Raw genomic sequence first — 24,347 nt, 5'->3', positions numbered from 1 at the left:
CCAATTAAAAGGATTTTCAATGAAACAGAAATAAGTAGTAGAACTTCTTTATATGTATTAGACATTGTACCTCACCAGCCTCTCAACTCTAGTCCCCAATCAGCCTGCTCCTGGTCTTGTGCTCAACCCAGCGCAGTATGTCCCGTGTCAGCACAAGACCTAATCAGTTTCTCAATAGCAAAGCCGGACCACTTCTCTGATGTATAGACAGAGGAAAGGGCTGACTTCGGTATTGAAATAAGCAGGCAGCAAGCACACATCACACACTTCTCAGGTAACAAACCTACACAGGAAATGCTATCTAATGTTGGCACAGGAGTGGACACAAGGCAGTTGGGACCAGGGATGGAGCGACTAGCAGTGGAACAGGACACCTAACCTAGTTATAGAACTTATAATGTTCAAATAGTATTTCTGTTTAATGGGAGAACACCTCGAAGTAGCAAATCTAAACCTACAAAACTTTTCAAGAAAGAAGTCCCTCAGTTTCAAACAATATGACACTGTAGTCTAGCAGGAATTAATATTCTTCTGTACATACAACTTCCTTTTGGCGAAACACAACAGGAAACTCTATTGTAAGACAACCAAAGGACCGCAGCAAGAAGTCGACCAAGTGTGACAGATCTATTATTGGTCTCATCAAGGAAGACCATCAATTAGGTTGACATTAAGTGACAATAATAAGAAGTCTGTGCTATCTTAATGCCTGGTCCAGTGACATTCACAAGTTATTTAGAGCAGATCTTCTGCATGCAGACCAATAATAAAATTACAGGACAAATCTGATATAACATCCAGAGCCAATTAAAATAGATAATTTAATGTGTTGCATGTTTTTTTTTTTTTCTAAAATGTAAAAAACATCCTTGTGTGACTTTCCTTTATTATAGAAAATCACCCCCTCGTATTCCTGGGAGGCCATTTCATTCCCAGGCTGACATAGCACAATGAATGTCCAATCTGCAGACAATTAAACACTCGGCTACGCCATTGTGAAGGAATACAGAGGTCGTTCCAGTTCTAAATGATCGAGCCTGACAGAAAAATGGCACTGAATCCAAGCTGTGTTTATGAGATGCAGGAAAGCAGAGGTGCTGACGTTGTCAAAAGCTGGTGCAAACTGGGAAATTTACTTTAATAGATATTCAACTTATTGATGATGTTGACAAAAAAAAAAAACAGAAAGAAAACTTCGAAGGGGGATCAAGAAAAAAAAAAAAAAAGCACCAAATATTTATTCAGCCAAATACAGAATTGCTACATTTCTCCCTACTATAGGCCTTTATCAAGCCATCATGCTTACGTAGACGTCATGCATGGTAAAGACCTGTACTAGGTCGAAACTTAGCAATTCTGGACAAGGAGGAATAAATTCCTGTTACTTACTCTACAAACCACTTGGACGCTACAAGCGTAAGTTTTGTTGAACATCTTGGACTCCTCACAAGTTGGGTTTGATCTTGTTAGTACAAAACTTTAATTTGCCAAAAAGAGCATAAAACTTCTAAACAGTAAGCATTCGTAAACGGATGACATAAGAAGAGTTGTCCACTTTGTTTTTTTTTTTAAAGGGAACCCATCATGTCCAAAATGTTATTGACCTGCAGATATAGGGTTAATCTTCAGGTTGATGGCGTTCTAAAGCCTGGCGGCAGCCGCACTATCCATCTTGGCTGCCGGGAGGAAATGAACTTTATTTCTCCTGGTAGCCTCCGGCTTTCAGTCATAGGGGTGCTGCAGGCGGAGCTTCAGTCACCACTCAGTACATAGTGAGTGGCGGCTGTAACCGCGCCCCCGGCACTGACTGACAGCCAGCTCAGTAATGCATTGGTGTTTGGGGACAGGACAGATTCCCTTTAACCATTATACAGACAACAGCAGTTAATTACCAACAAAAAGCAATTACAAGAGGAGTGTTCAACACCTTGACAATAAGGTCTTTTTCATAAGCCTTAGCAGCACTGCCACCTTAGCATGGTCACTGATGGAGAGGAAGCTGCCTCCAAAATCTAGCCTATGTTTAGTGCTTTTCAATAGAGGGCTAGCATGGATGGGTTTGGTCAAATCCCTAATATTAGTGGCCATATTGAGTGCGACAGGTTCTATGAAGTCTGAAGAGGAGATCAATGACAAGGGTTGGCGCATCACACTATTAAGACTGTTCACATATCCCTTCATATTTAGGAACAGATAAACGGCATAAAAGATCAGCTGTATCAGTTACGCAACAGGAGCAGATTGGTCCTATTGATTATTATTAAGTCTGAATGGGTTCCATTGTTTTAAAATAAAATAAAAAAAAGTTCTGCTAGAGGGGCAAATTTTTTTTTAAGTTCTAAAGACAGACTCCAAAAGGGTCCCAATAATAAATCAATAAGGCCATTCTGCCTTCATTCGTATAATCGATGCAATGGATTACTTATTCCATTTATCTGTTCCCAAAACAAAAAATACAAATTGACTGGCCAGATAAAAAAAAAAATCCGCCAGAGGGGTATTTTGTTTTACAGCCGGAGTGGCATCACTATGGCCTGTTCCCTGCATGCAGTAGAACACTTACCAGCCACCATCTTTTTCTGTTCATGGCGCCACTCTGGTTGTCTTCTGCCACTTGTGACCAGCAAGAGGTCACTACTCTAATGTAAGGGTATGAGAACCAGATCGAGACTCTGATAATTTCTCAATGTGAGTCTATGACCGTTAACTCTGACTTCTGGTTAGTCAGGAGTTGGTGGCGAAGGACCGGAGCAGCGCCGGAAAAAGCAAAAGACGGAGGCTGATAAGTATTTTATTAGCAACAGGGAACAGACATTGGTGATACCAATAGCGCTTAAATAGGTTATTTTAAAAGTTTAGTATAACGCTTCTTCCAAAATAATAGTAAAAAAAATAAATAAAAAAAATATATACTTAGATTTAATTATCACAAATGAGTGGGAAAATTTAAGGTGGGTCTGTGCTTTGATTGGAATACCCAGCCTGACATGTGAAACTGGCCTAAAGCAGTCAATAGAAGAAACTCCATGTATACTTTCATTAATCTTTTTTCAAAGGTTAAAATAAATTTGATATTGAAATAATAAACAGTGACCTGTAACTGCATCACCAGATCCTCAGTAGTTGGCTGGATATAGAGCTTAAACCATCCCATACACTGACAAGTTCAGATTTAGTATTAGGCCATGTTCACACGTTCAGTATTTGGTCAGTATTTGTAAGCCAAAACCAGGAGTGGGTGATAAATACAGAAGTGGTGACGTGTTTCTATACTTTTCCTCCGATTGTTCCACTCCTGATTTTGGCTTACAAACATGGATGTAAAATACTGTCCAAATACTGAATGTGTGAACATGGCCTTGACATTTATGGAAAAGCAGAAAAATAGGAGCAGCCACCATTATATTGTGTGTGTGTAATAATTTTTTTAGTTATTTTTTTTTCTCTCTTTCACATTCACATGGTGTAAATACTGACAATAGAACACATCCATCTACAATACTTCATAATGGATATTTACACAAAAACATTAAAACTTTGTGATTTTTTTTTCTTTTTACAGAATACCAGACCATATATATCTATTTAAATTAAAAATTCTATTTTGTACAAATTTAGTCCAACTAGAATACTGACCACATAGCTCAAAGCTTCCTTCATAAGTTATAGTCCCATCCATTAGAGACATTTTGTCCCATTTTGTGATATTATATGCAACTTGAATCCTTAAAATTAGACTCTAACATCAAATCCCCTCCGTTGTTAATGTTCATTTGCTCAGTTAGTTCATCTTGAGTTACTGGCAGAGCAATTTTCGTTGCAGAGTCGATCTTGAAGAGATTATCCATCTTGATTAAAGGATTGATGTTAAAGGACTTTTGAAAAGATTTGGAGGTGAAGTAATATACAAAAGGGTCAAAACAGCAATTCATCGTCGCGATACACAAGGTAATCGGATACATGGTCCGTGCAAATCTTTCAATCGAGCAGTTGGCTATTGCCTGTGAGCGTACCAAGGCGTAAAGAAAAAGGATGGAATTGTACGGCACAAAACACACAACAAAGATGGCGACGTGGACGATTATCATCTTCAGGACTTTTTCTTTGTTGGTTCCTATCTGACACAAGGTAGCCGGTTTCCTCAGAGTCCTTAAAACCAAAGAGGAGCAAGTAAGATTGAGGAGCAAGGGAATAAGAAATCCAACCACTTCAATGAACATAGTGATTTTCGACAAATAGGTTTTCCAGATGCTTTTCGAGAAGCCTTCAAAACAAGTCGTGGTCGTGTTGGACACATTGGTGGTAGAGAATAGGGATGCGGAAATGCCTCCACTGAGGACTAAAATCCAAACCCCTGCACAAACTATGGCAGAATTTCTTCTTGTTCTAATGGTTCGGGAACGGAATGGGTAAACGATTGCCAGAAATCGATCTACACTGATACAAGTAAGGAAAAGCATGCTACCATAGATGTTTGTCAAGAATGCCGTGCCTGATATTTTGCACAAAGTGTCACCAAAGGGCCAATGGCGATTGAAATTATAAAATATTTTAAAAGGAAGAGTGAATACAAACAGTAGGTCAGACACGGCAAGGTTGGTCATGTAAATGGCGGTCTCATTGTGCATCTTCATTCGAAAGCAGAAGACGCAGAGAGAAGCACAGTTTGTGATCAATCCCAGGACAAATACAACACTATAAACCACTCCGTAAAGGTTGTATTTGAAAGAGTCATCGATGGAGCAGGTCGTATTGCTGTAGTTTCCCATCCCAAGCTCCAGCATGTTCTGCTGAATCCTCTACGGATTCTAACTGTACCCATAGAATATTTTAGAAGCAATCTTGGCATAGCATGGCTACGAGGTGAAAACAAAGGCCGCGTTCAAATGTATCTTCTTCTCCATAACACATGTTGGAAGCCTAAAAGAAAAAAAAAGAAAAATAATTACAAAATTGTAAATATTTTAGAATAAAAATTGTAATATTTTAAATGTATATTGGTCAGAATATGATTGATTACTATTGATAGTTACAGTTAAGCCAAGTTATTGCAACTGAAAAGGGTTGGCCACTTTCTAATAAAATTTTAAAAAAGCCATAAAAATTGTAGGGCTCATGTCTATAGCAAGCTTCCTCAACTTCTAATAAAATGATAAAACGCCCCAAAACAAATAAAATTAATTTCCTTCTTGCAGCGGGGTTCTAAGTCCAGGTGCCGGGCAGGTTCAGAATGCCATTAACCTTCCGATTAACCCCATGACTTCAGGTTAATAGTGTTTTTTCACGTGACAGGTTCTCTTTAATGAATTTTAATGTATTCGTACATGCTGCAATTTTTTTTTTTTTTTTTTTTAACACACATTTGGTCAGCGGAAAAAAAATTGCTCATCTGTACAACCCCATTAACTTTGGTCCAAGTGTGATCCGTTTTTTTTTTTTTTAACAGATGGCACTCGGAACGAAAATACGGTTGTGTGCACGAGCATTAATGGTTGTGATTTTGAGGCGTGACCTTTTGAATATCACCATATCCTGTGAATATGGTGTAAATGCCTAAGAGGAAGATGTTAAACATTAATTAGTCAATACGTTTATAACTGTGCAATTACTAAAGACTGTGGGTCATCAATCCTTGTTGAAATCAAGTTTATCCTCATTATGAGAAGTCCAAAATTATTAAAAAAAGACAATTGTCATGCAAATGGATAGCAAAAAAAACAAAAAGGCCGACAACTTATTGCTATTTTGCAAAGGCATATTTGTTCCTTAGCATGGCAAAAATATACTGTACATTACTTTATATAGAAACGGTGACGATGCACAACGCTATTAACTTGCAGATATAGGGATAATCTGCAGGATAATAGAGTTAGAAAGGTGCCCCGCTAATATACTGAAAATGGGGATACCAGGAGTAAATGAACCTTATAACTCCATGGAGCCGCTAGCTTTCAGTCATACAGGCATGCCGGCATTGTGGCATGCCTTGGGACTAGAGATGAGCGGTGTTCGACTAGAACTGTTCGCCAATCTCAAATTCGAGCTGTTTTGGGCGGTGTTCGAGTTGTTCGACGAACCCGAACGATTTGCAAAAAATTCGGCTGTTCGAGGTTATGTTCGATAACTGTTCGTGCACCAAAAGCGTGTCCTGCATGTCTGGCGCTATTTAGAGCACCAATCATGCAGGGATTGTCTGCCACTCACTGTAATGCCACAGCCATGGTGGTTGTGGCATTACAGTGATTGCCCAAATCGATGGGAACAGTGCCAACAGTGAAACATGAAAAGCCGGCAATTCATCAGCGGCATACACCGGTACCCGACAATTTAGAACCGAAAGAATAGAGCTTCACACATAGATTAGATAGATAGAAACATGTCAGTCACACATATAAGAAGCACAGTGACAGTGTTGCTTACTGTACTTGTCATTTAGTGTAAAGGATTTATCAAAAAAAATAATAGTGTTTTCATGCACCGTCTCTTTAAAAAAGCCGGCCGGCAATTCAGCATCTGTACCCGACAATTTAGAATAGAAGGAATAGAGAATCACACATAGATTAGGTAGATAGAAACATGTCAGTCACATATATATGAAGTACAGTGACAGTGTTGATTACTGTACTTGTCATTTAGAGTAAAGGATTTATTAAAAAAAAATAATAGTGTTTTCATGCACCGTCTCTTTAAAAAAGCCAGCCGGCAATTCAGCATCGGTACCCAACAATTTAGAATAGAAGGAATAGAGAATCACACATAGATTAGGTAGATAGAAACATGTCAGTCACATATATAATAAGTACAGTGACAGTGTTGATTACTGTACTTGTCATTTAGTGTTAAAATAAAGGATTTATTTAAAAAAAAATTGGCGTGGGGATCCCCATAATTTTAGGCTCTAGCGGAGGTTAACCAGACAGCTGGGGCAGATGTTTGAAGCCTGGGAAGGGGGTAATACCCACGGAGCTTCCCAGGCTACTAATATCAGCCCCCAGCGGAATACCTAGCCTTTACTAGCTATTAAAATGGGGGACCCCCCCAAAAAATGATGTGGGGTCCCCCCTATTTTAATAGCTAGCAAAGGCTAGGCAGACAGCTGGGGGCTGATATTAATAGCCCAGGAAGGGTGCCATGAATATTGGCCCCCTCCCAGGCTAGAAACACCAGCCGTCAGCCGCCCCAGAAATGGCGCATTCATAGGATGCGCCAATTCTGGCACTTAGCCTCGCTCTTCCCACTGCCCTGTAGCGGTGGCAGTGGGGTAATAGGGTTGGGGTTGATGTCAGCTTATAATGCCAGCTGACATGAAGCCCAGGTTAGTAATGGAGAGGCGTCTATAAGACACCCCCATTACTAACCCCATAGTCAAAGTTAAAAAAAACACAAACACCCAGAATAAAGTCCTTTAATTGAAATAAAGACACATTCCTTTATTGTTCTAAATTAAACCATACTTACCATCACGCCCATTCCAGCTGAAGCCAACGATCTCCTGCAATAAAAGAAAAATAATAAAGCAACCTCATCCTTACCTTTCCATGGTTCCAATGACAGCTTCAGCTCTGCTACATCGAGATAACAGGCTGGACCGCAGCAGAACGCTGCCATCCAGCCTGTCATCCCGCAGACACTGAGAAGCGCAGGCATGCTTGCGCTCTGCAGTGTCTGGCTGTGACGGCATAAAGATGAGACGAGTTCATGTCCAATGAACTCGGCGCACCTCATGCACGTCACTGACAGCGTGGGAGAATTCTCCTGCACTCAGCACTTCAGCGTGAGAATTCTCCCACGCTGTCAGTGACGTACATGAGGTCAGCTGAGTTCATTGGACATGAATGAGCTCCCCTCATGCACGTCACTGACAGCGTGGGAGAATTCTCACGCTGTAGCGCTGAGTGCAGGAGAATTTTCCCACGCTGTCAGTGACGTGCATGAGGTGAGCTGAGATCATTGGGCATGAATGAGCTCACCTCATGCACGTCACTGACAGTGTGGGAAAATTCTCCTGCACTCAGCGCTTCAGCGTGAGAATTTTCCCACGCTGTCAGTGACGTGCATGAGGTGAGCTCATTCATGTCCAATGAACTCAGCTGACCTCATGTACGTCACTGACAGCGTGGGAGAATTTTCACGCTGAAGTGCTGAGTGCAGGAGAATTCTCCCACGCTGTCAGTGACGTGCATGAGGTGCGCCGAGTTCATTGGACATGAACTTGTCTCATCTTTATGCCGTCACAGCGAGACACTGAGGAGCGTAAGCATACCTGCGCTTCTCAGTGTCCGCGGGATGACAGGCTGGATGGCAGCGTTCTGCTGCGGTCCAGCCTGTCATCTCGATGTAGCAGAGCTGAAGCTGTCGTGGGAACCATGGAAAGGTAAGGATGAGGTTGCTTTATTATTTTACTTTTATTGCAGAAGACATTGGCTTCAGCTGGAATGGGCGTGACGGTAAGTATGGTTTAATTTAGAACAATAAAGAATTGTGTGTTTATTTCAATTAAAGGACTTTATTCTGGGTATTGTGTTTTTTTAAATACTTTACTAGAAATTCATGGTGGTCATGTCTAATATTGGCGTGACCCCATGAATTTCGGGCTTAGGGCCAGCTGATAATGCCAAGCTGGCCTTAACCCCTTTATTACCCAGTGAGCCACCGCACCAGTGCCCTGGATGAGTTGGGTACAGCGCCAGAAGATGGCGCTTCTATGAACGCGCCATTTTCTGGGGCGGCTGCGGACTGCAATTTGCAGCGGGTGGGGCCCAGAAAGCTTGGGCCTCCCTGCGCTGCGGATTCCAGCTCCCAGCTGCCTAGTTGTACCTGGCTGGGCACAAAAATAGGGCGAAGCCCCACGCATTTTTTTTTTAAATTATTTCATGAAATTCATGGAATAATTAAGAAAAAAAGGGCTTCCCTATATTGTTGTGTCCAACCAGGTACAAATAGGCAGCTGGTGGTTGGGGGCAGCCCGTTCCTGCCTGCTGTACCTGACTGGACACAAATATAGGGCGAAGCCCCACGTCAATTTTTTTTAAATTATTTCAGGAAATTCATGAAATAATGAAAAAAAAATTGATGTGGGGCTTCGCCCTATTTTTGTGTCCAGCCAGGTACAACTAGGCAGCTGGGGGCTGGAATCTGCAGCGCAGGGAGGCCCAAGCTTTCTGGGCCCCACCCGCTGCAAATTGCAGTCCGCAGCCGCCCCGGAAAATGGCGCGTTCATAGAAGCGCCATCTTCTGGCTCTGTACCCAACTCATCCAGGGCCCTGGTGCGGTGGCTCACTGGGTAATAAAGGGGTTAAGGCCAGCTTGGCATTATCAGCTGGCCCTAAGCCCGAAATTCATGGGGTCACGCCAATATTAGACATGACCACCATGAATTTCTAGTAAAGTATGTAAAAAAAACACAAACACCCAGAAAAAAAGTCCTTTAATTGAAATAAACACACAATCCTTTATTGTTCTAAATTAAACCATACTTACCGCCACGCCCATTCCAGCTGAAGCCAATGATCTCCTGCAATAAAAGTAAAATAATAAAGCAACATCATCCTTACCTTTCCATGGCTCCCACGACAGCTTCAGCTCTGCTACATCGAGATGACAGGCTGGACCGCAGCAGAACGCTGCCATCCAGGCTGTCATCCCGCAGACACTGAGAAGCGCAGGCATGCTTGCGCTACTCAGTGTCTGGCTGTGACGGCATCCAGATGAGCCGAGGTCATGTCCAATGAACTCGGCTCACCTCATGCACGTCACTGACAGCGTGGGAAAATTCTCACGCTGAAGCGCTGAGTGCAGGAGAATTTTCCCACGCTGTCAGTGACGTACATGAGGTGAGCCGAGTTCATTGTCGGCTCATCTGGATGCCGTCACAGTCAGACACTGAGGAGCGCAAGCATACCTGCGCTTCTCAGTGTCTGCGGGATGACAGGCTGGATGGCAGCGTTCTGCTGCGGTCCAGCCTGTCATCTCGATGTAGCAGAGCTGAAGCTGTCCTGGGAACCATGGAAAGGTAAGGATGAGGTTGCTTTATTATTTTTCTTTTATTGCAGGAGATCGTTGGCTTCAGCTGGAATGGGCGTGATGGTAAGTATGGTTTAATTTAGAACAATAAAGAATTGTGTCTTTATTTCAATTAAAGGACTTTATTCTGGGTGTTTGTGTTTTTTTTTTAACTTTGACTATGGGGTTAGTAATGGGGGCGTCTTATAGACGCCTCTCCATTACTAACCTGGGCTTGATGTCAGCTGGCATTATAAGCTGACATCAACCCCAACCCCATTACCCCCTGCCACCGCACCAGGGCAGCGTGGAAGAGCGAGGCTAAGTGCCAGAATTGGCGCATCCTATGGATGCGCCATTTCTGGGGCGGCTGACGGCTGGTGTTTCTAGCCTGGGAGGGGGCCAATATTCATGGCTCCCTTCCTGGGCTATTAATATCAGCCCACAGCTGTCTGCCTAGCCTTTGCTAGCTATTAAATTAGGGGGGACCCCACGTCATTTTTTTTGGGGGGGTCCCCCATTTTAATAGCTAGTAAAGGCTAGGTATTCAGCTGGGGGCTGATATTAGTAGCCTGGGAAGCTCCGTGGGTATTACCCCCTTCCCAGGCTTCAAACATCTGCCCCAGCTGTCTGCTTAACCTCCGCTAGAGACTAAAATTACGGGGAACCCCACGCCAATTTTTTTTAATAATAAATCCTTTATTTTAATACTAAATGACAAGTACAGTAACCAACACTATCACTGTACTTATTATATATGTGACTGACATGTTTCTATCTATCTAATCTATGTGTGATGCTCTATTCCTTCATGTCTAAATTGTCGGGTACCGGTGTATGCCGCTGCTGAATTGCCGGCCGGCTTTTTTAAAGAAAGCGTCTTCTGAGCAGTTTGTGAGCTTTTGGACACCTTTGAAGGTGTTTTCTATGTGTTCCTATGTGTTTTTGTTTGCCTGCCATTGGTTTTAACGGTGTTCGACGGTGTTCTAAGGTGTTCGACGAACAGTTCCTCGAACATCCCGGTGTTCGACGAACCGAACCCGAACACTACAGGGGTGGCTCAACACTACTTGGGACTTTAAAGCCCCCATCTCACATAGCGAGATCGCTGCTGATTCACGGTTTTGGTGACGCAACAGCGACCTCACCAGCGATGTCGCTATGTGTGACACTTTGCAGCGATCAATCCCCTGCTGTGAGGTCGCTGATCGCAGCAGAATGTCCTGGACCATTTTTTGGTCTTTGCCCTCCCGCTGGTCAGCACACATCGCTGTGTGTGACCAGCGATCAGGCTGGTAACCATGATAAACAGCGGGTTACTAAGGGCACACGCGCACTTAGTAACCCGCTGTTTATCATGGTTACCACTCTGCTACGGTGAGCGGTAACCTCCTGCTCACTGTAGCAGGCTCGTAACCATGATAAACAGCGGGTTACTAGGTGCGCGTGTGCCCCTAGTAACCTGCTGTTTATCATGGTTACCAGCCTGCTCCTGCTTCAGCAGGCTGGTAACCAGGAGCAGGACATCGTGGAAAGATTCTTTCCACGATGTCGCTGCTCCCCTGATCGCTGGTGAGCCAGCCTGTTTGACAGCTCACCAGCAATCACATAGCGATGGAGCAACGATCCCTGACAGGTCGTATCGTTGTCAGGATCGCTGTAGCGTTGCTAAGTGTGACGGGGCCTTTACTGATAGCCATTTCTGTACTGAGGTGTTGGAGAGCTAGCTGTCAGTCAAAGTCCCGGGGTGTGCTTACAGCCACCACTCAAAGTGCTGTGAACAAACTGTAGCCGCGCAGGCACACCTGAAAGACTGAAAGTCGGTGGCTCCATGGAGAAATAAAGTTAATTTTCTCTTGGGAGCCGCGCTTTTAGTATGGTGGCCAGGCACCTTTCTAATGCAATTTACCTGCAGATTAACCCATATCTGCAGGTTAATAACGTTATCCGTTGTGACAGGTTCCCTTTAAGGCAAGTCCGTACAAATATATGTGCCATTTTCCATTAATAAGCCAGTTTTGTGTCTTCCAGAACTTGGATTATACTTCTAGATGGTTCACTAGATGACCGTGTGCTGGGTGAACGGCAATACACGTGTACATAGTCAAGCTAAGGAGACCAGATGCACGATAAAAATAAATGATGGTCAACCATAGCAATATAATAATAGGGGAATCTAAAGTGAGTTGTGTGTGGTTATGTGATCTAAGTAGAGGTTTCTCTTTAAAACCAAAAAGGCATTTCAGGATAGAGGAGCACAAGTTCTGGCAAATCTTAGAGACATTAAACAACTTCAAATCTGTTCCATAGATGGGGATTATAGTGTGCTCCGGTCTGGAGTCCAACAATTATAAAACATGTTTATGCTCAGCTGTAACTGGAATCAGGTCCCAAAGTATAAAATAAGTATATCCGCCTGCAGAAAGTAACAATGGAGGTCACATATGACGGGTCTAAATCCCGCATGTTTCAGTGGAACAGTGTTTGGTCCGTACATAATTACTTTACAGCAGTGGCGAAATGACCACGGTCGCCACTACGACTGGGCCCGGCAAACCAGGTGCCCAGTGGGTGAGGGCCAGGGCCCGCCGATGCCAGCAAAAGCTTCAACTGAATGTGCATCTTCGGATGCACATATAGTTGAAGGGTATTGCGGCATGCGGGTCCACATACCACAATACATGATGCCGGACAATCAGAGGTCAGCAGCTGACGCCATGTGTGCATGGCAGTGATGTCACATGCTCCTGTCGCACGTCGGAGTCTGCTGCTGGCTTCACAAGGTGAAAACGCACAGTGCAGGAGCGAAGGAACGGTGAGCATTTATTTTTAAATATAGGGTGCATTATTCTACTACGGGTGACAATGGGGGTGCATTATACTACTATGGATGAGAATGTGGGAGCATTATACTTTATGGATGACTATTAGAGTTGAGCGAGTACGTTCTATTAACCATTTCGCCGAGTATGCTTGGGCCGAGCTCCGAGTAGCTACAGCTGCTCGGTGATATGGTTGAATCACTCCCTTGTGCATGATTTGCGACTGTTTGACAGTTTTAATACTTGTGAGGAATGTCTATTTCTTACACATTCCTTACATGTAATAAAGCTGTCAAACGGTTGCAAATCATGCACACGGGAGCGATTCAAACATAACACCGAGTAGCTGTAACTACTCGGAGCTCGGCCCGAGCATACTTGGAACAGAACATACTCGCTCAACACTAATGACTATTAACTGTGCAGTATATTATATTGCGGACTATGGGATGCATTACACTATATGGAGGACTGGGGGGTGCATTATACTACTTCTATGGAGCCCCATGACTTCTATGTACACCCCTAGTAAGTATAATAGTTTTTTTATATATATACACCAAGATGGGGATATACTGTATAAACCAGGATGGGGCCCTGAGATAAGCGACATCTAGCAGAATGGGCAAAATATATATACCAGAATGGGGCCAGGAGGAGGGACATACAGGTTCATCTCACTAACTTAGAATATAATCATAAAGGTATGTTACACACACGCTGCCTAAGTTCAGATAGGGGCGAGACTGGTTACATGAATTCGTTGGAATCCTGGGGGAACTGCTACTCAGGGCTACCATAAGCCGCAGCTTCTCTCAGGCACACGATAGATTCAGTTGCTGACCAAACACATCTGACAAGAGTCTTCAAAACAGTAGAACAGTAACATTTAAGGAGGCACGGCCAGTGCAATGCAAATGTCTCTTTGAGCAACAGTCTCCAGTAATAACAGTACAGGCTTCTTTGCAGCACAGCAGTACAGTGTCTATTATCCGGTAGCACAGTACACCAGTTTTAATGCATACACAACCACAGGCTTTTCCTTCATAAGGACTCAATAGTACACAGCATTCTTTATCCTGCATGGAGATGGAGGGGTGTGATGTGGGAGATGATTCTAACAAGATTCCTTCCAGTCCTTATCTTCCTGGCCGATAATACTCCACACTGTTAGCTCAGGGAGTCTAACTGACCTTTGTTTAGCTTTCCTCCTGACCGGAATTCTGTTCCCTTGACTTTTGTGAGATACAGATCATAAACCACCTTTCTCTTTGGCTCCGGCCAGACAGTAAACAACTTCCCCACAATCCCCCTGGTTCTATGCTAAAACACTCCCCTTCTCCTGTGACTGTGTTAACCCCTCTAGTTGCTGCATGCTTCTGGAGCACAACACTTCCTGTCTCTTGTGCTTGTATTACGTCTAATAGTTGCTGAATGCTTTTAAGGCAACATAACTACTTCTGTATGTCACAGTTACTTTTTGTATTGAAGAACTGAAATTAAAACTCCTATATTATATAGAGTCATTACAAACAGTGATCTATTTCAAGTGTATATTTCTGTTAATGTTGATGATTATGGCTTACAGCGAATGAAAACACAAAAGCCATTATCTCAGTAAAATTAATTAACAAAACACACCTGCAATGGCTTCCTAAGTGTTTAAAAAGGTTCCTTAGTCTGTTTCAGTAAGCTCCACAATCATGGGGAAGACTGCTGACTTGACAGATGTCCAGAAGGCAGTCACTGACACACTCCACAAGGTCCCAGAGTTCCAATTTTCATTTGGAAATCAAGGTCCCAGAGTCTGGAGGAAGAGTGGAGAGGCCACAATCCAAGCTGCTTGAGGTCTAGTGTGAAGTTCCCACAATCAGTGATTGTTTGGGGAGCCATGTCATCTGCTTGTGTAGGTTCACTCTGTTTTATCAAGACCAAAGTCAGAGCAGTCGTCTACCAGGAGATTTTAGAGCACTTCATGCTTCCCTCTGCCGATAAGCTTTTTGGAGATGGAAATTTCATTCTCCAGCAGGTCTTGGCACCTGTCTACACTGCCAAAAGTACCAATACCTTGTTTAAAAACAAAAGTATCACTGTGCTTGATTGGCCAGCAAACTCGCCTGACCTTAACCCCAGAGAATCTATGGGGTATTGTCAGAGGAAGAGGAGAGACACCAGACCCAACAATGCAGACGAGCTGAAGGCTGTTATCAAAGCAACCTGGGCTTCCATAACACCTCAGCAGTGCCACAGGCTGATCGCCTCCATGCCACGCCGCATTGATGCAGGAATTGATGCAAAAGGAGCCCCGACCAAGTATTGAGTGCATTTACTGAGCATACATTTCAGTAGGACATTTCGGATTTTAAAAACATTTTTCAAGCTGTTGTTATAAAGTATTCTAATTTACTGAGATAATGACTTTTGTGTTTTCATTGGCTGAAAACCATAATCATCAACAGTAACAGAAATAAACACTTGAAATAGATCACTCTGTCTGTAATGACCATATATAATATAGGAGTTTCACTTTTTGTATTGAAGAACTGAAATAAATTAACTTTTTGATGATATTCTAATTTAGTGAGATTCACCTGTAGATACCAGGATAGAGGACCCATAAATTATATATACATATATATTTTATATTATATTACATTACAGACATTCATAGTTTGAAAATGGACCTCAATGTCTGGACTAGTTGCAAGTCTCCTGGCCCAAACTAGACGTGACCGCATGTAAACAGTGTACGGAGCAGACCACCACAAATCCAGCTACTACAGTTCAGATCCTATTCATGTGAATAACTATGGAGACCCATGGGGGTAGGGGTGTCCTTCTACTAGGAGGACAATGTTTGTTTTAGTGGAAAATGCCAGCTGGTGTACTGAATCTTTAAGGCCTATATGTCTCTCCCTGGCAAAAAAAAAAAAGGATTGAAATTAGCAGTCCTCCAGAAGAAAGGAAACTATCTATCTATTGGACGATATAAATAGTACAGTTGGCACAATTTTAAGAACGGTCTGGGCTACTGGCAGGTAGGAGGAGGTTCACAGAGCTTTGGTACAGTGGCCATGGGCTACCATGTGGTTGCTCGACCAGGGTTCTGAAAATCTTTTTGCTCAAGTCAATTAGCTTCCAATGTCCGATACTTTAACATAACTTTGGATATAAGCCAAAATGGAGTATTTGCCAAAAGAAAGAAACATCTAACCTGCTTTACGAATAATGTCTGTGACATGCAAAAGCAAGGATTTTACCCTACTTAGGTTGGAAGCTCTTTAAAAAATAGGTTTCTAACTTATTTTGTGTTTTCTAGTTATTAGACCAACATTTTGGTCAGGACTAGGGTTGAGCGAGTATGTTCTGTCCGAATATGCTCGGGCCGAGCTCCGAGTATTTACAGCTGCTCAGTGATATGGTTGAATCGCTCATGTGTGCATGATTTGCAACTGTTTGACAGCTTTATTACATGTGAGGAATGTGTAAGAAATAGACATTCCTCCCATGTAATAAAGCTGTCAAATAGTTGCAAATCATGCACACGGGAGCGATTTAACCTTATCACCGAGCAGCTGTAAATACTCGGAGCTCGGCCCGAGCATACTCGGCGAAAGATAGAACATACTCGCTCAACACTAGTCAGGACCTGGTCTGTAATGTAGGACTAACCCTCACCCTGTATTCTATTTGTGTGGCCATTAACATTTTTTCAAGTGAAAATTTAATGCTGTATTTATTACAACAGGAACAGAATTTTTTGTCACTATAAAAGGAGATTTACCAAGCAAAATGAGACAAAAAAATTACATACATGGCCAGCTTGATTATATACACTGCTCAAAAAAATAAAGGGAACACTCAAATAACACATCCTAGATCTGAATGAATGAAATATTCTCATTGAATACTTTGTTCTGTACAAAGTTGATTGTGCTGACAACAAAATCACACAAAAATCATCAATGGAAATCAAATTTATTAACCAATGGAGGCCTGGATTTGGAGTCACCCCCAAAATTAAAGTGGAAAAACACACTACAGGCTGATCCAACTTTGATGTAATGTCCTTAAAACAAGTCAAAATGAGGCTCAGTATTGTGTGTGGCCTCCACGTGCCTGTATGACCTCCCTACAACGCCTGGGCATGCTCCTGATGAGGTTGCGGATGGTCTCCTGTAGGATCTCCTCCCAGACCTGGACTAAAGCATCCGCCAACTCCTGGACAGTCTGTGGTGCAACGTGACATTGGTGGATTGAGCGAGACATGATGTCCCAGATGTGCTCAATTGGACTCAGGTCTGGAGAATGGGCGGGCCCGTCCATAGCTTCAATGCCTTCATCTTGCAGGAACTGTTGACACACTCCAGCCACATGAGATGAAACCAGGGCCTACCGCACCAGCATATGGTCTCACAAGGGATCTGAGGATGTCATCTCGGTACCTAATGGCAGTCAGGCTACCTCTGGTGAGCACATGGAGGACTATGCGGCCCTCCAAAGAAATGCCACCCCACACCATTACCGACCCACTGCCAAACCGATCAGCTGAAGGATGTTGCAGGCAGCAGATCGCTCTCCACGGCGTCTCCAGACTCTGTCACATGTGCTCGTGTGAACCTGCTTTCATTTGTGAAGAGCACAGGGCGCCAGTGGAGACTTTGCCAATCCTGATGTTCTGTGGCAAATGCCAAGCGTCCTGCACGGTGTTGGGTTGTGAGCAGAACCCCCATCTGTGGACGTCGGGCCCTCATACATCCCTCATGGAGTTGGTTTCTAACCATTTGTGCAGACACATGCACATTTGTGGTCTGCTGGAGGTCATTTTGCAGTGCTCTGACAGTGCTCCTCCTGTTCCTCCTTGCACAAAGGGGGAGGTAGTGGTCCTGCTGCTGGGTTGTTCCTCTCCTACGACCCCCTCCACGTCTCCTGGTGTACTGGCCTGTCTCCTGGTCGCGCCTCCAGCCTCTGGACACTACGCTGACAGACACAGCAAACCTTCTTGCCACAGCTCGCATTGATGTGCCATCCTGGATGAGATGTACTACCTGAGCAACTTCTGTGGGTTGTAGAGTCCGTCTCATGCTACCACGAGTGTGAAAGCACAACCAACATTGAAAAGTGACCAAAACATCAGCCAGAAAGCATTGGTACTGAGATGTGGTCTGTCGTCCCCACCTGCAGAACCACTTCTTTATTGAGGGTGTCTTGATAATTGCCAATAATTTCCATCTATTGTCTATTCCATTTGCACAACAGCATGTGAAATTGATTGTCAATCAGTGTTGCTTCCTAAGTGGACAGTTTGATTTCACAGAAGTTTGATTTACTTGGAGTTATATTCTGTTGTTTAAGTGTTCCCTTTATTTTTTGAGCAGTCTGTAACAGTAGGATAACACGAGCGATTAAAAATAAAAAAACGTTCAGAGTTTCAACCAGAAAAGCAATCCTCAGAAATAGAAACTTGGCCAACATAGGCAGGAAAAAATAAATGGAAGAGTGTCGAACATCTCCAGTAAGATGCGCTATATGTATCACTCTGCACAATTTCTGTCTGTCTCATCTAGTTTTAGACTGTCTAATTTTAGGACAGTATTATTAAATCGCCCGCCTCAATTAATGTGCTTTAGACTGGGGACATTGTTTAGGTCACACAATTTTTAAGTACGCAGTTGTCACTGTCGATTTCATTGATTTGCCATCTTATTCTATACTTCATATCATCGTTTAAATGTTATTTATAGGGAAGCAATTAGAACATTGCAACTCAACAAAACTCCAAGAATGATGGGAAGTGGCCTGAGCACGATACACGACAAATGTGCATTTCCCCATATGTTGGCGTTGGACAAGGCTTTGAGAAACCAGCTGTTATCCGATTCATTTCTGAATTTATTCTTCCCGTTCCTAATGGTCTGATTAGGATTCCCATAGGACTGGGATATTTACCTCAACATTCCTAAAGGATTAAAATACCACAAAGATCCCTTTGGATACTGAAGGCCATGAATCAGTCTGTTTAGTACACATTCATAGAGGCGGACGGATTCAGTGTCACTGATCCTACGACTATGTACATTATTATCGTAGGAACGGTCCGCTTTACACTGCATGGAGCAAGCTATTCCATCATCGATACAACTGGACTTCATAGGAAACCAAGATAAAAGCTTAAAACAAGGCGAGACCCTCCAGAAAGAGACTTTATGAAATTTTTAACACATGCTTCCCCCAAGTGTTTTTCCTACCAGATAAGTTCCAAATCCAACACTTTTTATAAAAATAGATGCAACTGCAGATCAAGTGAGCAAATATACGAAAGTCCATGCCAGGATTTTGTGGTCTAAAAAAAAAAAAAACCCCAAAGATTGGCTATTGTTTAAGGATTGATCTTGTTTTAATGCGGCCCTGTAATTTTCCAAATTATTAAAACATCTTTGAAAAATACTCTAATCCTAGAATGTCCTGTCCTGTGCATGCGGGACAAAGAAGCTCTTCCCCAATGCAGTTATGTCCATGTAGGGGCTCCTATTCTTCTCTGTGTAATGTGCTGGACACAAGTTTAGCGGGCACCACAGGGTATTTTTCATAATCATCTTTTTGCCAAGCCCTTTTTAAGAGGAAGGATAAACCTCAGGCAATACCTTTACCATTAGAACTTTAAAGCTTACCACAATATGGGGCCCTGAGACTGTTGCCCCAATCTGAGGGTTGCACATTATGTTTCGTGCCCATTTACAGAGGAGAGGTGGTCATTCTCCATTAATTCTACGGCAGAAACGAATGTGCTCAGCTGTTACTGAATCTCGCATTCACTATAATGAAAGGTGTCCATGTGGATAAATTGAAGGCTTCTGCTCCTAGCATTGGCGGGTCCCAGCTGTCAGACGTCCATTAATAAATCATTGATGGCAAAAATTATCATTGTGTAAGTGTTCTAGGGATTCATGCTCTTGGGTAGCCATTTGGAACACAAAGCCACAGGGTTTTTATCTCAAAACAAAATAAATGTTAATTTACACTGATTGAACAGTACCAAAAACAAAACCATAGATATAAATCCCTAGCCTTGGCCGAGTGCAATACAGACCCTGCCTACTTGGACACGGCTGAGCTAGTCTCAGCTCGGTCAAACAAATCAGCTATTGTCCATAGCAACCAGTGATACTTGCAGTTTGTGGCACACAGCCTGTGCAGTTTCCTTTCAGAGATTCTGGCCTGTCTCTGCAGCTCCAACACTACCCATTCTGCTCAGCTTCCCCCAGCTACCTGAAAACAGTGAACACATTGCCTGGTTCTAGTCATAGCTATCCAGGTGCATTTAATCAAGACCTGTAGTGCTAGGATTTATCCTGTAGTGCTAGGATTTATCATTGTAGTGCTAGGATTTATCCTCAATGAAGTAAATTGGCCTATACCGCATGGTTTTTTTTTTTGCCTTCCCCTGGATCAACGCTGCGGAATAGCTGCAGTGCACAAGAAATAGGCTGAACTGGATGGACGCTTGTCTTTTTTCGGCCTTATAAACTATGTAACTAGCCTACCTACTATTGCTGGAGTCTTCGCCTCCAGAACTTACATCACCAAAGCTAGCCACCTCGGTGACACATATCCCACATCCAGGACGTTACTTCCTGCTTTCCTACAATGTATATAGTGAAACAATCCCTTTAAAATAGGCCTGATGATGCTCACACACTTTTTCACCACCTGGGTGTTTGTTCTCAATAAGGCCACGTGTACACATTGAGTATTTGGTGAGTTTTTTACCTCAGTATTTGTAAGCCAAAGCTAGGAGTAGATCAGTCAGAGGAAAAAAAAAAACAAAAACTCAATGACCACACCTATTTGACACACAAAAAAAAAAAAAAAAAAAGAAGGGACTACAATTAGATACTAGGAAGATGAGGCTGTAACGCAGGAACAAAGAGGTTCAGGAATAAAAGAAAAGCACCACCAGATTCAGGAGAACAGTGGCATATACAAATATGTATAAAAAGACTTTTATGGAAAGTCATGGCTCCTGTTTAACTTCATTAGACTGGTGAAAATAAACACATTGTGGTAGCTCTAATATAAATAATGTATCATCGCAGTATTAAGGTTGAATATTACATCTTGCTGGAGTTTGACTGTTTGGCTCTTGGTCTTCTAGGCATTTTCACAGGCCCTTTCCCATTTCCTATTGCTTCCATGGATACGTGTAAGGTCGCAGTCAGATGGCCGTATAAATCGGAGGGAGATTGGAATGCAGTGCATGCACTGGACGACAGCTCTCCCGATCTGAGCGTGTCAGCTTTATGTATTTCTATTGTGACATGCAGAAGTAGTGCTGTTGCTTCAAAAGCATCCAGTAACTATTAGAGTTAACAAAATCACAGGAGACAGGAAGTGTTGTGCTTCAGAAGCATCCAGCAACTAGAGGGATAACATAGTCACAGGAGACAGGGAGTGGTTAGCAGAGCCCCAGTGGGATTGTGGGGAACTTGTTTATTAGTCTGGCTGGAGCCGAAGGGAAAGGTTGTGTGTGTGTGTGTGTGTGTGTGTGTGTGTGTGTGTGTGTGTGTGTGTGTGTGTGTGTGTGTGTGATCTGTATCTGACAGAAGCGGCCCGGGAAGTGAACAGGATTCAGATAAGGAGTGAAGCTAAAACACAGGTCAGATAGACTTCCTGGACTAACAGTGCAGAGTATTATCAGGCAGAAAGTTAAGGACTGTAGGGAATTGTGTCACGGGGATCATTTCCCTCAACAAACCCTCCGCCCCTCCATCTCAATGCAGGATAAAGAATGCTATGTACTACTGTGCCTTTGTGAAGGAAAAGCCTGTGGTTGTGGGTGAATAGAAGCGTGCTGCTAAAGAGACTTGATCTGTGCTGTACTGTGCTACTGGAAATACTGTTTATTCTTGAGCTTTAAGAAGAAACTGTTTTATTTGTTACCGGAGCCTGTTGCTCAAGAGACTTAAATTGCACTGGCCGTGAGGCTTCATATTAAATGCTACTGTTGTACCATTTATGAGGACTCTTGTCAAATGTGTCTGGTCAGCAAGTGAATCCACCCACCTGTCTGTGCCTGAGGGTCAATACCCCTTGTATGACAGAGAGCTGCAGCATATGGTCTATGGTCGCCCCCTGAGTAAAAGTTCCCCCAGGATTCCAAAGAATTCATGTAACCAGTCTCACCCCTATCTAAACCTAGCGGCGTGCGTGTAACACTATGCAGCTTTCATGCTCGGGTCAGGAGAGCCGCCGGCCTGTCCATGCTCTGCGTTCCGAGCTAACTCCAATTTATACAGCCGTCTGACTGCGTCCTTAAAGTGAAGCACCGACTCCAATGTAAAGCTGGCCATACACACGTGATAGCTGTGTGCTGAATGTTTATTCAGCAGACAAACTCCCCCATACATACAAGCACTTGGCTTGGCCGAGCATCCACAAGTCTTCAAAAGGGAGAGTGTAGAAAGGTGCCGTCAGAGAGCTCTGGCAGTGGCTCATCTCCCCTGAAAACCAAAAAGTTCAGGCGATGAAACACTAACTGCCCAATCCTTCTCTCCCAGACATCTTCTGTACGTGAGGCAGAAAGCAGTGATCTACATCAGATGGTGGATTATTTTGGTATTTAATGTGTCTCATATAGTGTAAATACTGGGTTTCTCTAAGGTAATGCCACCTATAACATGTAATCAGAGCATTAAATGCTTAGGTTTCTTTAAGGGAACTTGTGACATTAAAAACAAGAGTCTGATCTGTGGGCAGCAGGTATCAGCAGAGGCTGAAAAGATGGATATGTATGTAGGTTTCAGGAAAAACAATTCAGAATAACTTGCGATTCATAAATGTAAATGTGTGCTGACTTGGGGTCAAAGAGTCCAGTGGGCGGTCTTAGAAGTCTGTCATTCAGTTCTATCTACAAGTGCATACAGAGATGGCCGCCAGTCAGTAAGTAGAGACTAACGCTAAATCGGCGTGTTCATCTCCTCCTACTCTACAACCACAGCTTCAGAGGAATCGATGTAGTATTGATGGAGGCCACTCAGATGACATGTTGGGTTTACCCTAGCAGGAGCCACTCTCACATAGTCCACCTTTGCATTGGCACAGAGAGGTATTGTGTTGGGAATGACCCGTTGATGATGTCCATGTCACCTAGTATTGAACCTAAATTGTTGGCGTCATGGGTAGACAGTTATTTGGCAGATGAAGCTTCAGTTTTCCAACACAACCACTCAATGGGAAAGTCAGTGCTCAACTAATCCCTGAAATTACTGCAGGGTACCAATGCTTACTCATGGCGGATTTACAAATCATGCAGTAAATATGAATAGAACACAACAAAGAACGTTAGCCTCATGTTCTCTTTTGGAGGATTTAATGAAGCTCGTTCAGCCTTTCCTTAGCCGTCTATATCCTGTGAGGTCTTTAAGGCATTTCCTGGCCCAGCGTATATAGCAGTGAAGGATCTGTTTTGGATTGAGTTAATTATCTTCACAGAGAGGTCTTGACCAGATCTTCAGCTTGCGGGGGAAGGGGGCACATGTTCTCTTCAGAACAGATAAATGTCAGCCAACCCACCAACATGCATACACACAATAAAAAAAACCTGTCTGGCCACATGTTCTGCTGTCTCCCCCAACGTCTTCGTACATGCCCGATATGTTTTTTTCCTTTTAAATGTTCTTTATTGTTTTTGCAATAAAACAAAACATGCTGGCTATGGAGTACACTACCACAATGTTTTCTCTATCATATTTGTACTTCCAATTTCAAGCAGCCTTGTAAGTGACAGAATGAGCCAATTTCAGCTAAAACAATACTTACAGGAAATCTGTCAGCTCAAAATGACTGTTCAAACTAAGCAAATGTGCTCAATGCACCCTTTTTGTGGCTGAGCAATTCAGTGCACCTTCCCACCTTCTTGATTTGCATCCATCTTCTCCCACTTGATGACCTTGCCTTGCCGACCAGCACTAGGTTTACAGGAGCCAGTGTAGGACAGATATATGGAAAATAAGTAGGTGTGAAGTGCCCTGAACTTCTCATACCAAGGGTGTGCTTGGTTTGAATAGTTGTAATGCAAATGTCGGGATGCAACTCACAGAGGACACAAGGCAGGAACAGTCAGCAAAAGGTATAATTGTATTTAAATGAAGTAGTAATTTACAGTAATTCTAAACAATTAGTGATCAAGCAAATCAAAAATGAACTAAATAACAATAAGATTGAAATAGCAATGCAAGTTCTTCTCTATATAATGCTAATGTTCCTTTTACAGAGGTAGTACGCCCATTCACGGGGAGTACCACGTAAGTTCTTCCTGTTGGTCTGGCCCTAGCAGGGGGTCACGGGGTTTTCCCGCTAAGCAAGTCTTTCCGACAAAGTCTATTAAAGCACGTTGAGCGTCTCTTGCATCAACCGGCCCCCTCCCAACCTGTTGTCCTTTTCACGGCCAACCATTTTACCGTATATTAGAGCTGGAAGTGACAGCCCTACTCATTCACACTCTTCTTCAGCAACCGCAGGCAT

At 43.1% G+C, this 24,347-nt stretch overlaps 1 protein-coding gene across 3 annotated transcripts in view; it reads right to left on the bottom strand.

The window, feature by feature from the left end:
* Window positions 1–1,463: 1,463 nt before the first annotated feature.
* LPAR4 (lysophosphatidic acid receptor 4) overlaps window positions 1,464–24,347 on the bottom strand; it is a 45,622-nt gene continuing 22,738 nt past the window's right edge. For all 3 annotated transcript variants that reach the window (XM_073641367.1, XM_073641366.1, XM_073641365.1), the window contains one exon: window positions 1,464–4,920. In XM_073641367.1, the coding sequence (XP_073497468.1) occupies window positions 3,708–4,784 (1,077 nt within the window). In that variant the 5' untranslated portion in view covers window positions 4,785–4,920 and the 3' untranslated portion in view covers window positions 1,464–3,707. The remainder of the gene's footprint in view (window positions 4,921–24,347) is intronic.

This window comes from Phyllobates terribilis, unplaced genomic scaffold (assembly GCF_046119375.1).
Source record: "Phyllobates terribilis strain yellow unplaced genomic scaffold, ASM4611937v1 Scaffold_7__3_contigs__length_470593459, whole genome shotgun sequence".
Classification (NCBI taxonomy): Eukaryota; Metazoa; Chordata; class Amphibia; order Anura; family Dendrobatidae; genus Phyllobates; species Phyllobates terribilis.
The sequence above is the reverse complement of the archived record's forward strand: the minus strand, read 5'-3'. Positions and strand labels throughout refer to the sequence as shown.